The sequence below is a fragment of the Cannabis sativa genome, chromosome 4 (assembly GCF_029168945.1).
Source record: "Cannabis sativa cultivar Pink pepper isolate KNU-18-1 chromosome 4, ASM2916894v1, whole genome shotgun sequence".
Taxonomy (NCBI): domain Eukaryota; kingdom Viridiplantae; phylum Streptophyta; class Magnoliopsida; order Rosales; family Cannabaceae; genus Cannabis; species Cannabis sativa.
This window is the reverse complement of record NC_083604.1, coordinates 72,164,773-72,183,106: the sequence shown is the minus strand read 5'-3', so window position 1 is coordinate 72,183,106 and position 18,334 is coordinate 72,164,773. Positions and strand designations below refer to the sequence as shown.

The following is an 18,334-nucleotide window of genomic DNA, read 5'->3' as shown; positions in this document are numbered from 1 at the left end:
AGGTCTCCTTAAAGTGTAACCCATGGTATTTAGGGGGGCTTGATGTTGCCGCCTCAAATAGTTGCTGCAACATTTCAACACCACAATCTCGTTAAGAACCAATTTCATGTGAAACTTGCTTTTTGATTAGAAAGGTCAAACATTTAGAAACAGAAGAAAGTAACAAATAATTAAGTGAAATGAAAATATTACGCAAAAAGTTAATAAACTCATGTAACGAGAGATAACTCATATATCTTCGTGATATAACGAAAAGTAACAAGTTCTCTATTATTTCTCTCATTGTTAAAAATCTAGGAATCGCGCAAAAGATGTGTATCAAATTTTATTTTTGTAAAGGGTTTGTGCTTGTAACAATATGAAGAAAAAGAAACTGGAAACAAAAAATTTAAGTTAGCAGAGCAAAACAGTATACACTGAATTCTAATATATGAAGCTTCAAGGACAAGGTGCGTGCTAGCCTACAAATAAATAAGAATATGAAGCTGAATGGCAATGTGGCTATTGGCTCGAGACTTTGATAAAGTAACAGATGGCCACTTGTATACACCTGCCAGAAATAATCAAGGGAGCACTTTAGGAAACTTAGCCTTATCAATACAGAACAATAAATCTGAACAAGTTATGTTACAAATACAAAGGGTTCACTCCAAACGAATCTAAATACGTGAAACTGCAATCGACCAATAAGGTAAGTCTATAAGTCATAACCATACAATAACTCCACTCACAATGAAGACTAAGAAAAGGTATAAGAAAATGTACTACGGACCACCAAAACAGCTGAATTATCTGATTTTTCTTTTCCTCATGACTGAAGACTCAAAAGATACATGCACTGGTATGTGTTCTCTATAAGTCTGGAATATTACCTTTTTACTGGTTCAAGCTTTGTATTCGCTGACACGCATCCATTTAGTACTTGACCACTTATTTCCCTTAATTACGGGGCATCCACCTGAATCGATCAAGAGAAACAATACACCGTTAGTAAATATATAAATCCAAATCAAGTAATCTTTTTCCAAATGACAATATTTTTTTTTTCATGCAATGCACACTTAGGGAACTTCCATTTCTTTCAATGGTGAAGTCATTACTACGATTTCAAGATGCTTTGATTATTTTTCAAACGAAGTAAAATATAAAAATACTAACCATGTAAACTGGATGGATCTAGCGTGGCATCAGGCTTCATACTCCAGAAAAGCAATGCATCACCCATCTTAGGTTTAACAGAAAGTCCCTTTTTTCCACAATCAGATAGTTCGTTCCACCAAGGTACAGAACTAAAATTCCCTTTTGCAGCAGGGAACACTGTTTCACCCCCTTCTTCGACATCTGTGCTGCAACACATCAGAAGAGGAACATCAGAGAAGGTACAAAACTACGCAATGTATGTCATAGACTACAATCAGATTCAAGTAGTGGGAAAAAACATTAGTCACTTACAGGTACATAAGAAGTGTGGCCATACGCTGACCTCCATTTACAGTGTTAAAATCATCAAGAAAGTAGTCGTAGTGAGGCTCGTATTTCTGTCCAACTTCATAGTGTAGAATTTGAAGTCCTTCCCCATGTTCTGCAGATAATGTTATTGGTTAAATAACAAACGGTAACTTGTATCACAAACCTAAGATAGGATAATAAGAGCAGAGTATATGATGAGAGAACAAAAAAAAGAGCAAAGATGATTGATGGCATACCTACGGGGATAAAGGTGAAATCAGCAATTCTTTTCTCAATAGTCCTAATAGTTTTATCACGTCCTCTGGCCAGGAATGTGCCAGAGCTTGTTCGTACCCTGCATAAATGAGATGTTAATCAAACATATCTGGAGGCCTAAGGGGATCAAAAAGGGAAAGCAAAAGAAAAAGGAATTGCCGTAAGAAACACAGACCTGCTATCTCTGCTCTTTCCAGTTTCACTATCAACAACAGTCGATTTTTTCATGTTCGGCTTGGCAAGATTGATTAGATATTCACATTCCTCCTTGGTCTGCCGTAGCAAAAACCAATTCATATGTAAGTATGTCTACATTAATCAAATCAAGGTGATGATAAAAGACAATATAAAACTCATAATTAAAGGGGAAGGATGACAAGAATATCCCTAGGGGTAGACAGAGTAAATTCTAGTTTTTGATGCCCTGATTCACTCTTAACACGCTCAAAAACCTTTCTTCAAAAGTCAGTTGTATACTTGACAGATGCATTTCAATACCGTGATGATATAAACAATTGTGTATGTTCAGCATTTGACTGTGGAGATTTCCTACTTCAATCTAGATCCATGGTTAAACTAACAACAAATTTTCTTTCGTCATATTCTTTGGTACATTTCTCGAAACATAAATTTGTTGTTTAGCAAAAACAACTAGTAACTCTCTCCAAGACATTTAAATTTTTTGAGATAATGTCAATTTTAATTCTCCACTCTCAATCATAATACCAAAAGCAAACAATAGAATCTCCATCCAGCATATCAAATTGAATGAAATTTATAAGGTATTAACAAATTTAACAGTAATTTCAAAAAGGCTCACCAAGAAATTATGATAAACGAACGCTCTGGGCTCCCATGAAATGACCTCAACCCACCTTTCGCTGTTGCCATCATCGTCCGTTTTCCTATTAAAAAGAGAAGAAGCATAATTACCCAAATCAGCATTCAATCCAATTCAAACCAAAATGCAAAGCCGAAGCGATTAGAGAATTGCTATACCTATCTGCAGTCTTGTGTACAATGGAGGTAAGATCATTAGCCATGGGGGAGTCACCGGAGGAGCTGGGAACGGAGAGGATTCCAAGGGCGACGAGAATGAGAACGACAAAGCTGAACATAACGAGCATAGTGAAGATGAGGGTGGTCGAGGAGGAAGAGGATTTCCGAGAAGGTAAACGATAGTGCCTTGGCTTCGCCATTGGGAGATAAGATGGAATTGGGAACCCTAGCAATGGGATCGATCTAGAATTGGAAGTATTGAAGCTGTTTTTGATCAAGATCTGGAGGAGATTGAGATTGAGATTGAGAGCAAGTAACAAGTACGCGCTTTGGTCACTATTTTGACAATGTGAAGACTTTCTCTCTCTAGAAAATCACGATGATGATCAGAAAGGTGATGAGGAAGAGAGAGAGAGAGAGAGAATATGAAGTTCAATAAAATCGGATTTGGAATTGCTGAGTACTGTCGTACGCGACGACGACTCTTTCACTTTTTCTTTTTTCTTTTTCTAATCTTATTTTGTTTTTTTTTTTCTTTGGATTTTAGTGGAAAAAAAAATAAAAAAATGAATTAATAAAATCTTATAAGACAAATTGTATAGAAAAAAAAAATATAGCTCGTTTTGCAATTTTTTTTTTATTTTCAGATAATTTTTTTTTTTTTTGGATTTTGGTGGGGAAAACAAAAAAATAAGAAAAATGTAGAAAAAAAATAAAGAAAAAAAATATCTAACCTTCATTAATCAAAACTGGCGGAAAATCTTAAAATATAATATTTTATTGAAATTTTTACACTACATATTGAAATTTTTAGTTTTTTACTTTTTTATTGTGAGGTGAATTTTTTTTCAAAAATACTATGTACTATGTAAGTACACAATCGCTAAAACTTCTATTTATAAGATAGGTTGTGGTTGCTAGAGCTTCCCTCAAAATGCTTTTTCTAATCCGAAACTGAACAGTAAACATCTAACTTTGTTCAACAAGATTCTGTTCATCCTTTCAGCAACCCCATTTTGCTCTGGGGTCTTCACTACTGTTCTATGCCTAGTGATTTCAAATTCTTAACACATCTTGTCAATTTCGGAGTTAATAAACTCAAACCCATTATCTGTCCTAAGGTTCTTAATTTTAAGATTTGTTTGGTTTTACCCCTAACTTTTATAATTTCTAAACTGTTCCAAGCACTTATCCTTAGTTGCTAACAAGTAGGTCCAAACACACCTACTATAATCATCAACTATTGAAAGAAAATATTGCATACTGGAGTGCAGAGGCACTTTTTATGACCCCCAAAGATCAGCATGCACATATTTGAGTATCTTCTTAGTGGTATGCATTGTCGGAGTGAATTTCAGCTTATGTTGTTTCCCTAAAACACAAGCTTCACAAAATGGTAAGGTACATGAATTTAAATTTTCAATTATACCTTATTTGTGCAATTCTTTGAGGCCTTGTTCACTGATATGTCCAAGTCTGTGATGCCACAACTTCATATCTAATTCTAGCCCTTTCACCATACTTGTCTCTCCGGCTGGGACAGTTTCTCCTTGGAGAACATATAAACCATTGATTTTTTTCTCCTTTCATCACTATCAAAGAACTTTTGGTGATCCTTAAGCTTTTGTGAATGGATTTGTATCCATATCCTTCATCTTCAAGCGCACCCAGGGATATGAGGTTTCATCTAAGCTTCGGGATGTGCCTTGCATTCGTCAGCACCTTGATTCTGCCATCATACTGTTTGATGGCAACCTTCCCATTTTCAATAATCCTGTAAGAATGATCATAACCCATTAGAACTTTACCTCTATCAACTGATTTACAATCAAAAAATAATTCTTGACTTGGACACATGTGATAAGTGTTGGAAATATTTTACCAGGATCTAGACTTACTAACAAGTATGTTTCATTAACATCCTAATATGAATTCTAAAACAATGAAATAAACACATAAGAGTTTAGAAAACCTTACATTGGGTGCAGCGAAATATAATGACTCCTTCCGTTCAGATCTCTAGCCCTTGATTCCTTTCTGTAGCAGAGCATTACCAAGATCTGAACCTGGATCTCTTTCTCTCCTTCCTTGATGCTGATTCTCCTTCTTGTTGATTGGATTCTTCACAATCTTCCACACTATGGTTGAGATACCACTTGATGTGTGTGGGCACTCACTCATTCACTCAAGTTCAAAAATTTAGAAGAAGAAAAGAGAGGTAGAGAGTGGCGGCTAGGGTATAGGTAGAAGGCTTAGAATTTTTCTCTGAAGGAATGAGATGCATCATCTTTTTCCTGAAGCCATCACTATCTATTTATAGGTAACCACCTAGGTTTAGGTTAGAATTATTTGGCATTAAAATAATAGAAAAATAAATGGTAAATTCTTAGTGTGGCCGGCCATAGGATGTTATTGGGCCCCACTTTGCAATTTTACCATTTTGTCATTTTTCCATCCCATTTTCTCAAAAACATTAATTTTCCAATTTAACCACTTAAATGCCAATTTCAATTATTTAATAACTAAAGATTAATTATTAAATAATATTGTCATTTAATATATTTATTAATTAGACATATACAGTCTCTTAATTAACAAATAAAACCTAGAATCTCTTTTATTCACAATATTTCCCTTGCTTAGTAAAAATTTATAAACTAGATATAGTCTAATTTTAGAATTATAATTGATTAATTAAAATCAATTAACTGAGTCTTACAAGCAGTATGGTCTCAACTAGTATGGGGACCATGGGCCTATATAACAGAGCTTCCAATAAGCAGATCAAGAATTTACCAAGTAAATCCACTGACTTATTAATTTCTTGTTGCATCCACGCATAGAACTTGGAATTGCACTCTCAGTCATATAGAACGCTCTATATGTTCCACGATATAGATACGCTATTAATCATCCATTGTTATAATCCTAATTTGATCAATGATCCTCTAATAGATGATTTACATTGAATAGAGACTAAATTATCGTTACACCATTCAATGTATTTTATCCTTAAAACACTTAGCTCCGTATAAATGATATTTCAGCGAAGTGAAATGAGTACTCAACCATTTAGCTCTGTTTAGCCAAGCTCTAAGGAAATCATCGTTTCACTTATAAATACCTATAGAAGTTATAGATTCCATATCTATGTTTAGCGCTCCCACTCAATTGTACTACCATGTTCTCAAAATGTACGTATCACCCTGACCTAAAAGTAGGCTTAACTAACAAATCAAAGAACATGAATAACACTCTTGAGATCGAACCTAATCATGTTAGGATTAAGATCATTTGATCTAGGATCAACTAAGTGATATTGAATTGAATAAATATTACGGTAAATTTAACATATCTAATCAAAGTTCAATGTCGGTCCCTTTCGATGTATACTTCATTCATCTGATACTAGTAAACTTTGCCAATGCCTTGGAAAGGACATAACACTTATCCAAGGTGTAAGCATACCTATCGCTGATTACCATGCTAGTCTAAATCCAGTGAACTGACAAATCAGGAAATTAAACTTTCGAATATATAATCAAGATTATATTCCACTGTGCTGACAACACTATAATCATTAACAAATACATATGTTCTGGACTTAATAGAATTTATACATTATATATAATCATGAAATAAATCATGTCAACCATGCAACATAAAATGTTATTTTTGATCTTTATTAAATAGTAAATATGTTTATATTGAAATGAGTTTTATTTAGGGCACAAAACCCAACAATAAGTGCATCAAGAATTGAGAATCCACTCCATGTTCATTGAAGATTCTGAGATGGAGAACAATTCTCAATCTGTGGAGCAGTCGCCACTATCTTCCATGACTGCACCTGAATCCTTCCTGTGGTGATGCTGCTTATCCTTTCTATCTCTATTGTGAGATTTTTTAAAGCCTTATTGCTCCTTGTATTTCTTGAAAAATCTTTGCAAGTGTCCAGACTTTCCACAGAACTAACACTTCCTTGTTTCCTTCTCTCTGGACTTTGATCTTAATTGAGAGTGACAGTGTTTACTATTTGAACTTCCTTTCTTGAACGATCTTTCTCTTGCCAAGTACACTTCTTCTTTCTTGTATTCCTTCTCCAATTGTAGTTCGAAATCTTTTAACTTAAGTGCAGCAAGAACATCTTCCAATAAAATCATGTCTCTGCGATACTTGATGGCTGTCTTGACTTCTTGATATGCGATTGGGAGTGATCTCAACAAAATGATGGCTTGACTTTCTTCATCAACCTTGTGATTTATATTAGCCAATGTTACAATAATCTCATTAAATCTATCAATATTATCATCTAAAGAAAGGGAAGAAATTATTCTAAAACTGTATAACCTTTCTAGAAAATTAATCTTGCTAGCAATTGATGGCTTTAAGTATAACTCTTTTAATTTATTCCAAACTCCTTTTATCATCTTCTCTACGATGAGTTTCCTTCAAGCACTGCTTGACAGATACATGATGATTATGTTTGAAGGCCTCTCCTCCATTTTGGCAATTTTTTTTTGGTTTTTTCTCCGCCAAAAGTTTCTCATCTCCAAGAACCTTGAAACCTTTTGGTGTGTTAGGATTCCTTTTAGACTTCCTCTTCATAGCGCAAAGTCTCGTGTTCCATCGAATTTCTCAAATCTGAATCTCCCATTGATAACATTGGATGTTCCTTCAAGAATTGCAACGGAAAGAATCTTGATTCTGCATTCTTGATCGATTACGAAGCTCTAACTTGTGAGAAAATTACGACTAACAGTGCAGAATTAAAATAACTAAACTTTAAGTAATCAAACAATTAACAATGACAAGAATAAGAAGTTATGAACAATAATCGAATGGAAAAATAGGGATAAATAGATTAAAGGAAAACCACACAACAATTGAAGCATGAAAACAAAGAAATCAACACTAAGATATATATATATATATTGGTTCAAGTCTGATAGATTGATATGATCTATGGCTCTACTCCAGTTCTGGAACACCATCAAAATCTCTTTATTAATTGAGCAAGTTTAGATACAATACAGTCGAGAAAGATTCTCTGTTGAGTTCTCTCAAAGTGTTTCAACTCTCACACTTTTACCCAAGAATCTTCTTCATCTACAAAAGACTCTTCTTACAAAACCCAATCTCTCTCTTTTCTTTGTACCTCTCTCTCTTTCTATCTCTCAATCTCAATCTCTCTCTAACTCTCGATCTCAATGTTAACCTTCTCTGAAATGATAAGTCAATATGGTATTTATAGACTTAGGAATAAGATTCTAAATTCGGTAGCTGCAAGAATCACGGTTGTTAAGTTAGTTAGGAAATAACTAACTTAACCAACTCTCTTTAGAGTGAGATCTCTACGTCAACATAAGTAAAAGTGCATCCGGGAACATATGAGCTTTCGAGATCGCGGACCAAAGGCACTCGTTGAAGGAGCTTTTAGATAGGATAGAGCTAGCTGGAGTTAACTACTTGGAACTATCTTTCTAGGAGGAACAACTAGCTAATTAGAACTCCATCTTGGAGAAATATTAGTTTTTCGTGAAGACCTTTCCCGGAAGGACAAGAAAGCTTTCAAGCAGGGGCGGATGCACACTTGAGGCTATAGTGGCTAAGGCCCCCCAAGAAAATATACATTTACATATTTTTTTTAACAATTTTATATTATGCAAACTTTTTTTTTTTTTGGTATTTATTATATGGTGGCCCTTAGACAAAGAAGTCAAATAATTTCAAATTGTTAATTTATTTTTATCACAAGATTGTTGAATGCTAAATTAAATACAATTTCTTTCATTTTTTAATAAAAAATCTATTATATATGTTTCCTTTTTACAAAATATTATTTTTCTTCATTAATAATATTAGCTTTCTTTTCTAATCTAGTCACCATAGTCACTTAGTTGAAAACTAATTAAAATAAAATGTTCATCTATTTAACTATGAATATAGTGAAAACTACACTTTGTGAAAAGGTGGAAAATGAATTTTAAGTGATTGTTTACTAGTATATATTAAAAGAAAAAGAGTAATTTGTAGCATAATACCTAAATTTATTTCTATATTTAAGTTTAATTTTTAATGGTAATAATACTTAAGTTATATTTCTAGAACTTCCGTATGTATCTAGCCGTTAAGTGCCAAGTCAATTGCCACGTGGCAATTCCTAATTAGTCCAGGTTAATGAATTTTTATTTTTATTTAAAAATTAATTTAAATATATCAATAGAAAAATTACACGGGGATAATAACTTAATACTTAACGATCAGGTATCTACAAAAGTTCTAGAAATATAACTTAGGTATTACTACCGTCAAAAAATAAACTTAGGTATTTATCTGTAACTGAGAATTAAACTTAAGTATTTATGCTGCAAATTACTCAAAGAAAAATTATTGAAAACTTTAGTGTAAATTCACTTATAAATGACTTCCGTAATATGCAGGAGAAATGTTCTATATTTTTATTTTAATCATAAATTTAATAATATATTTTGAAATATTTATCACTTAAATATAATATAATTTTGCTCCCCGTAATTTTTCTGGCTCCACCCCTGCTTTCAAGGACTGCCTTCTCTGAGAGAACAATTTTTTAGAAATAAAAATAATATAAGGTAGGGGTGTTTACTAAGTATCCGATCCAATCGAATCCGCACGATCCAAGCCAAATGCGGATATCCGCAATTGCGCGGATTGGATTAGATTGAAAAATCTAAAATCTGCACTTGTGCGAATTAGATGTTGTTTGACCTCAAAAAGTAACCAATCCAATCCAATCCGCATTTAATTAAATATATTTTTAAAAAATTATAATATGTAATATATAATTATATAGTAATTTTCTAGTAATATTAAAAAAAAAGACACAAATTTCTAATTTTTTAATCTTTTTAGTAATATATTGAGTTAGTGTATTTTATTTGTTTTATAATAAAAAACACCAAAAAAATATTCTTATTCACATATATACATATACATAAATAAATTTAAATATATATACTAACTTATTTATTTTAGTTTAAATAGTATATATATATTGACATATATGTATATTGGTTTGATTTATATATAAATGGAGATGGAAATAGATAATTATTGGAGATTAAGAAATAATGGTCTTTTTTAATTTTTTTTTCTATAATATATTAAATAATTTATCATTAAAAAAAATAACCGATCCAATCCGCACTATTGCGGATTGGATTGGATTGGATTTAAACTATTATGCGTATCACATTGGATCCAAAATATGAAATCCGCATTTAATGTGGATTGAATGTTGTTTGACCAAAAAAGTGCGGATTAAATCGAATAAATACCCCTAATTGAAGGAGACCCTTTCATTTAAAGGAACTATAGCAAATGTACTAACTACTAAGAACAATTGACAAAATGAGTGAGCATTAATGCTATCTTACCTATTCTCTCCATCAATAAATAAATAATATAGATGATTCATAAGGTGTAGTAGGACATCAAATGGAATATGTAATCTTCCGAGCAACCGAAAAGAAAAAGGAATATGCAATCTATAATCTATTATAGTAGTTGATTTTTTTAAAATATAATGGCATTATGTTTTAGCCAATTATTTATTTGAAATTGAAAAATAATATTAAATGGCATACATGGCATTGGAATTTTTTTTTTCCATGAATGTGAATCTAGTCAACCAGTACAATTCTAAATCTGGCATTACTTAATTAGCTGTACATAAATTGATAGACTATTGGGCTCCAATTAGGGGTGTTCACAAAGTATCCGATCCAATCCAATCCGCACGATCCAATCCAATCCAATCCGCAAAATGTGGATATCCGCACTTGTGCGGATTGGATTGGATTGAAAAATCTAAAATCCGCACTTGTGCGGATTGGATGTTGTTTGACCTCAAAAAGTAACCGATCCAATCCAATCCGCACTTAATTATATATATTTTTAAAAAATTATAATATGTAATATATATTAATTAAAAAAAGACACAAACTTCTAATTTCTTAATCTTTTTTAGTAATATATTGAGTTGGTGCATTTTATTTATTTTGTAATAAAAAACACGAGAAAAATAATTCTTATCCACATAGACACATACACATAAAGTTTAAATATATATATACTAGTTTATTTATTTTAGTAATTAGATACATATATATTTTAGTGTAAATCTAAAAATAAGTATATATATATTGATATATATGTATATTTGTTTAATTTGTATATAAATAGAGATGGAAATAGATATTAGTATTGGAGATTAAGAAACAATAGTCTTTTTTTAATTTTTTTTTCTATGAAATATTAAATAATTTATTATTAAAAAAGTAACCGATCCAATCCGCATTATTGCGGATTGGATTGGATTGGATTTAAACTCTTATGCGGATCGGATTGGATCCAAAATATGAAATCCGCACTTAGTGCGGATTGGATGTTGTTTGACCAAAAAAGTGCGGATTGGATCGGATGAACACCCCTAGGCTCCATAATGTAACAAAATGGAAATGGTTATTTAATGCCATAAACTAATTTATTGCATTTTGTTTTTGGGTTATCTTATAACTAGAACTACTTACTTTCTATTCAAACTTCAATCAATTACTTTTTCCCCTATTTTTTTAGTACTAGCTCAATATTGTGCAAATCAATAAATTATGATACTTGAAGAGCCAGAGAAAGAATTATCCCCAAATTAAATCATCTCACTATTAATTTAGGCATTTTTGTCTCAAACTTTGACATGATTTATCATGCTACCTAAATTTTTAAGATTACTAAAAAAAATCCTATGAACTATTGAGAATATTAGATTTAAGGAGTTTTGTCTAATTTTTATAAAAAAGTCTAACATTAATGAAAGTTCAAGGAACATGATTTAGTACATGTCAAAGTTCGAGGGGTATGATTTCGTATATATCAAAGTCTGGAGAACATAATTTAGTACATAAACAATCACTGAAATAATAAAATTGAAATAATAAAGTTCGAGGGGTATGATTTCGTATATATCCAATCTGCACTAAGTGCAAATTTTATATTTTGGATCCAATCCGATCCGCATAGCAGTTTTAATCCAATCCGCAATAGTACGGATTGGATCAGTTATTTTGGATCGGTTATTTTTTTTAATGATAAATTATTTAATATTTTATAGAAAAAAATTTAAAAAAGACTTGTTTCTTAAATTCCAACAATAATCTATTTCCATCTCCATTCATATATAAATCAAACCAATATACATATACATATATCTTAATACATATGTACTCATCTTTAGATTTACACTAAAATATATATGTATTCATTACTAAAATAAATAAGTTAGTATATATTTTTAAATATTTATGTGTATGTGTATGTGTCTATGTGAATAAGAATAATTTTTTTGATGTTTTTTATTATAAAACAAATAAAATACACCAACTCAAAAAAATTAAGAAATTAGAAGTTTGTGTCTTTTTTTTTTAATATTATTAGAAAATTAATATATATTATATATTATATATTTTTTTTAAAATATATATAATTAAGTGCAAATTGGATTGGATCGGTTACTTTTTGAGGTCAAACAACATCCAATCCGCACAAGTGCGGATTTTAGATATTTTAATCCAATCCAATCCACACAAGTGCAGATATCCGCATTTTGCGGATTGGACCGTGCTAATTGGAGTGGATTGGATACTTAGTGAACACCCTTATAAGCAACACGCTATTAAGTTTTTTTTTTTTTTCATTACATGTTACAAGATCAGATATGTGTATATTTATAGTTCATAACATTACATATCCTCAATTTTATTTACAATTCTCCAATTTAACACACTCCACTAAGAATACTTATAAGAGGGAAGAGTGTTGAACATCTCTATAATAAAAAACAAGTGTCAAATTTCTCTATAACGAGAAAGAATTGTGAAACCTGGCTATGATAAGGGACAATGCCTACATCTATATTATATATACAAATACAATTTTTTATGGCTATTCTCAGGTAATAGGATTTATAAAGATACCACTTTCGATATATGAATGATTAAGTCTAACAACTTATAGAAAGGTAAATATTGAAGAAAGAACTTCAAAAAAATGTAACATCAATGTTGAGCTTAAGAAAGCCATGAATTGAATTCCGTTTAAAAATTGTGAGATTAGACCGTACAAAAAAACAAAAAAGTTATGAGATTAGAGGGTAGGCTGGTAGGTACTACTAACTAGGTAGGTAGGTGCATCTATAGCAGTCTTTAATATTTTTGGTATTATTCCTAACTGTATTAAGAGTCAGATTCATTTACTGAAAAAATATATGTTTTTTTTTAAGGATCAAAAAAATATGTGTAGGCGGCTTCTATAATTAAATTCATACCATTTTCCAATTAAAAGAAAAAGAAATTACTTTATATATATTATTTATTTAATTTTTTTTTTCAAATTTATAAATTGAGTTTCTAAGGTGGTTACAGCGCTAGTTGCAATAAGGTTTTCTATACAATTTTTTGTTGCGATTTAGGTTGCAGCGCTAAATGCAATAAGAATTTCTATTTAAAATTTCATAAAATTATAAAAAAAAAAATTAAAAATGTGAAAATAAAAAAGACCCTAAAGAAATCATACCATTATATTGGATATTCATTCTTATTGTTTTCAAAATATAAATTTGCAAACCCTTAAAAAAATATAAATTTGTAAAAATATGGTTATTTTATATAAAAATATTTTATGAGATTTTTTTTTAAAAAAAATTGAAAAATATGAGAATTATAATATAAGGTAACCGGTTACCTACTCCTTAATTACCCAGTTACTTTTACCTGTATTTTCCTTATTTTTAACTTTTTTTTTTTGAATTTATCCTATAAAATAACATTTCTTTTGTAATAATTATATTTTTACATAAATTGTATAATTTTTTCATCTTTAAAATTGAAATAGTTTATTTTACCTATCAAAAATATATTAGGCGTGTATGTTGTTTTATGTATAATTTTCCATATCTCATAAAACTAATCTGTTAACAAATTAAACTTAATAGCAAGTATTTCTGTTTTAGTTAGTTCATAATTAATTTCGTTTGCAAAAACAAAGCAAACTCTAACTTCGATAAAAACGACAAACCAATCCAAACTACAAAAGAGTTGTTGGAGTAACACTCAGTGAAACTGAAAAGTACTGAACTACACAATCAATAGTTCAAACAAACAAACAAAATCAAGTACTTTTTTTTTACAATATTCAAATACTTCCAATAATGTTTACCAAAAGAAAGAAACCTTATTCCTTTCAAAAGATAAATATATTATATTAACTTAAACATAGAAATTGATCAATAGCTTCTGCAATAATGGTGTAATGTAAATTAAAAGACACCAAGAAAAGTTGGATAGAGAGGAGTTGTAGGATTGTAAGTGAAACAATTTGGAACATAAGTAGTGGAGCTTCTTCCTACTTTTGGAGGGTCCCTTGTTTTGATTGCCGGTTGGTTCAAATATGCATACTTGCTTTTTGTCCACCTGCATAGGTTCATAACCAAACTTCCTTAATCTAATAAAGACATTAAAAACATATAAGTGAATGAATCTTCAAACTAACCAGTCCTTTATCCCAACTCTAATTTCATTAGTAGAAGAAACTCTGTTATTCTCATCTTTCTCCTCATCCATTAAAGACTCTTCAAAACATTTGTAATCTTCTTCCTACACACCATTGAATAGTAAATTCTCAACTTAATTGTTTTGAAAAGTTTCAAAATAAATAAATATGTTAGAAAAATCTTACAGAGAGATTACGGGCTCTAATACGAGCAGCAGTCTTAATAGCAGCAAGAAGATGATCTTCTTCCTCTATGCGTTTCTGCCTCCAGAACATAGCAATTTCTTGCTTTGTCACACTCTCTGGATTAGTCTTCTTAGCCCACAAGAACATCGGAAGGGGCGGCGGAGGTGGCGGCCTCCGCCGAGATGAAGCCGAAACCATTTGTTCTGCTTTTGCACAGCCAATTCCATTGCCCTTTGTTTTCTCCATATTATTATTATGTTATTCACAATTCTAAGACACTTGTAAAGTTTCTCACTCTAAGCTATTGTTTTTATCGAAAAAAAAAATGAATATAGAAATAAATATTAGAGTTCTGAATTTCTAAGTTACAAGTAGCAAACAAAGGTGACTGATTCTTCAACCTAGCTAACCTTCAAATATATGTTTATATAATACATAGGAATATTCACAAGTTTAATATTAGTTGGGTGATGGTATTATTAGGTGCATTGACTAGTAGTTTTGTTACTTGACATTCCAAGAGTTGACAACTGAACTAGCACAATGGATAACTCAACACAATTTTAAATTAAACCAATCTTATCCCAAATCAAACCAAAGCCTTTTTTGTTACAATATATAAAAGAAAAGCTTGTTGAAAATTGATTGATTGTCCAGCATAGTAAATTGTGATCGACGAATTTAAACTCTAAAATCTTTTATTTAATTAATTCAAGTCAGTCCAAATACAAAGGAAGCGAGAAATAAACAAATTACCAAGAATTGAAATAAAACCAATTTCATTTTAGATGAAATTTTTTTTCTCTCCAATCAAATCGATGAAAGGTACCAAAGAGAAAAGGTGAAATTGGTGGTGTAAAGTAATGTGCAAACAGAGAGAAAAGAATTCTGTTCATTGAATTATTGAAAGCCAAAGCTTTGGTTTATATACACAGATCAAGCAAAGAAAACAAAGCAAGAGAAGAACCAAAAAATAACAGAAAGTTGTTACACAAAATAACAGAACACAATAGTTTGAACAGCTAACTAACTTTCTTCACTTGACAGCCCCCCTCAAACGAAGTGTCTTCTGAGCAAGAGACACTTAGTTTGCTCCTTAAGATGGGAAACCTGTTGCTTGATATAGGCTTTGTAAGACAATCTGCTATTTGATGCTCGGCAGGAACATGTTGAACCTGAATTTGTTTGTTGATTACCTTGTCCCGAACAAAGTATAGATCAATTTCGATATGTTTTGTGCGAGCATGAAGAACGGGATTGGCAGCTAGCATAACCGAACTAATATTATCACACCATATCATAGGTGGAGAAGTGGCAGGCACATGAAGCTCAGAAAGTAAGGATTGCAACCAAGAAATTTCAGACACCACAGCTGCAAGGCTTCTAAATTCTGCTTCGGTGGAGGACCTTGAGATTGTTGGTTGCTTCTTGGATTGCCAAGAGATCAAATTTTCACCAAAGTAGACACAAAACCCAGTTGTTGATCTTCTATCATCAGGATCAGCAGCCCAGTCAGCATCACAATAAGCTTCAAGATGAAAATTAGAGACTCTTTGCAAGTGAAGGCCATAGTCAAGAGTACCTGCCAAATACCTTAGAATTCTCTTAACAGCTACCCAATGAGACTGAAGAGGATTATGCATGAACTGACATACCTTGTTAACACTAAAGGCAATGTCAGGTCTTGTGATAGTGGCATATTGTAAGGCTCCTACTATAGATCAGTATTGAGTGGGATCGAACACAGGATCACTACCATAGTTAGAGAGTTTCAATCCACTATTCATTGGAGTGCTATGTGTCTTGGCTCCTTGCATCTCGGCTTTGCACAAAAGGTCTTGAATGTATTTCTTTTGAGAAAGGATGAGACCAGTTGCGGTTGTCAAAGCTTTGATTCCAAGAAAGTAATTTAATACACCAAGATCCTTGAGAGCAAAGGATTGATGTAATTTGGTGATCAAGGATGAAACTAATGTGGGATTGGAACCTGTGATCAATATATCATCAACATACACTAACACATACAAGCAACAAGAAGAATCAAACTTGACAAAGAGAGAATGATCTGTTTTGGCTGAAGCAAACCCGAAAGCAATTAAAACAGAGGATAATTTTTCAAACCATGCTCTTGGTGCTTGCTTTAATCCATAAATGGCCTTTTGAAGTTTGCACACTTTATGAGGAGCAGTAGGATCCACAAACCCAGGTGGCTGCATCATATAAATTTCTTCATGCAAGTCACCATTTAGAAAAGCATTGTTAATGTCTAGCTGCCTTATTGTCCAACCTTTTGTTAGAGCAATAGTTAACACAATTCTAATGGTGACAGGCTTGATAACAGGACTGAAAGTTTCATTGAAATCATACCCTTCTTGTTGATGATAGCCCTTTGCCACAAGTCTTGCTTTGTATTGAACAACATTACCTTCCTCATCCTCTTTAATTCTATAAACCCACTTGCAACCTATAGGTTCTCTGCCTTCAGGAAGATTGACAAGTATCCAAGTTTTGTTTTTGATTAAAGCAACCCGTTCCACATCCATGGCTTTAAGCCATTTTTCATTTTGCATAGCTGCCTTTATTGTTTTGGGATATAAAGAGGCCATTAACACTCTTGGTTTTCGAATCCCAGACTTACTCCTAGTACACATAGGATGTTGATTTGTGATGGTAGGAGTAATGCTAGGACCGAGTACTGTTGAGTGTGTTGTATGAGGCTGAGTTGTGACTGCTGTAGCAGGTAAAGGAGGCTCGGGCTGCAATGGCACAGTGACTGCAGATGCTACAGTAGTAGCAGGTGGTACAGGTGGGACACATGAGGGAATAGGACATGAGAGAGAGTCAATATGAGTATGGGAGGAATGGTCATTTGGAGTGGTACATAAAGTGGGGGGATTAGGCACGGTAGGTGGTCCAGGAGGAGTACTTTGGGTTAAAAGTTGTATGGCAGTAGGTAAAGTAGGTGAGTGAGTGTCATTTTTTGTGGAAAAGGCAGCATGTGAAAATGGGAAAATGTGCTCATCAAAGAGTACATCACGTGACACATAAAGTCTACCCTCCTTAGACAAACATTTGTACCCTTTATGAGATAAACTATAACCAAGAAAAACACATGGAGTAGACCTATAATTGAGTTTGACTCTATTATAAGGTCTAAGATTAGGATAGCACAAGCATCCAAAGACCTTTAACATTGTGTAATCGGGTTTAACTTGAAAAAGTGTTTCCAAAGGTGTACTAAGATGGAGTTTGGGTGTAGGCATTCTATTAATGAGAAACACAGCTGTGCGATAAGCCTCATCCCAATATTTGAGAGGTAAGGATGCTTGAGCTAACAAGGTTAAACCACTTTCCACTATGTGCCTATGTTTGCGTTCAGCAACCCCATTTTGCTCATGAGTGTGAGGAAATGACAACTTATGAATAATCCCATGCTCATTTAAAAGTTTTGTGAAAGCTTGATACTCACCACCCCAATCAGATTGGAGCTTTTTGATTTTGTATCCAAGTTGTAATTCAACTTGTGCTTTGAAAGTGATAAAGGTGGGTAAAGCTTCACATTTGGTTCTCAACATATAGATCCAAGTGTGTCTTGAATAAGCATCAATGAAACTGATGTAATATCTATAGCCACTAGATGAGACAATAGGGGCAGGACCCCACAGATCTGAGTGCAAAAGTTGTAAAGGTTCATTATATTCAGTAGTGGAATTAGAGAAAGGTGATTTATGGTGTTTTCCTAAACAACAAGCAGCACATAGATCTGAAAAATTTGCATCAGTTTTATTGCTCAATGTGATATTACAAGAAGACAAAGCACTTTGTACAATTTTGGCAC

General features: G+C 32.3%; 2 protein-coding genes across 2 annotated transcripts; both read right to left on the bottom strand.

Moving 5' to 3' along the window:
• Positions 1-300: 300 nt before the first annotated feature.
• LOC115712751 (probable prolyl 4-hydroxylase 10) lies at positions 301-3,236 on the bottom strand. The gene is made up of 8 exons (XM_030641102.2): positions 2,725-3,236; positions 2,546-2,630; positions 1,901-1,998; positions 1,707-1,804; positions 1,453-1,582; positions 1,159-1,346; positions 873-958; positions 301-550 (listed from the first exon to the last, which is right to left on the bottom strand). The coding sequence occupies exons 1-7, from the start codon at positions 2,922-2,924 to the stop codon at positions 885-887; spliced, it is 873 nt and encodes a 290-aa protein (XP_030496962.1). The 5' UTR covers positions 2,925-3,236; the 3' UTR covers positions 301-550; positions 873-884.
• A 10,610-nt stretch (positions 3,237-13,846) lies between these two features.
• LOC115711996 (uncharacterized) lies at positions 13,847-14,948 on the bottom strand. The gene is made up of 3 exons (XM_030640195.2): positions 14,497-14,948; positions 14,311-14,414; positions 13,847-14,231 (listed from the first exon to the last, which is right to left on the bottom strand). Exons 1-3 carry the CDS (start codon positions 14,740-14,742, stop codon positions 14,078-14,080), a joined length of 504 nt encoding a protein of 167 aa, XP_030496055.2. The 5' UTR covers positions 14,743-14,948; the 3' UTR covers positions 13,847-14,077.
• Between the last annotated feature and the right edge of the window lie 3,386 nt (positions 14,949-18,334).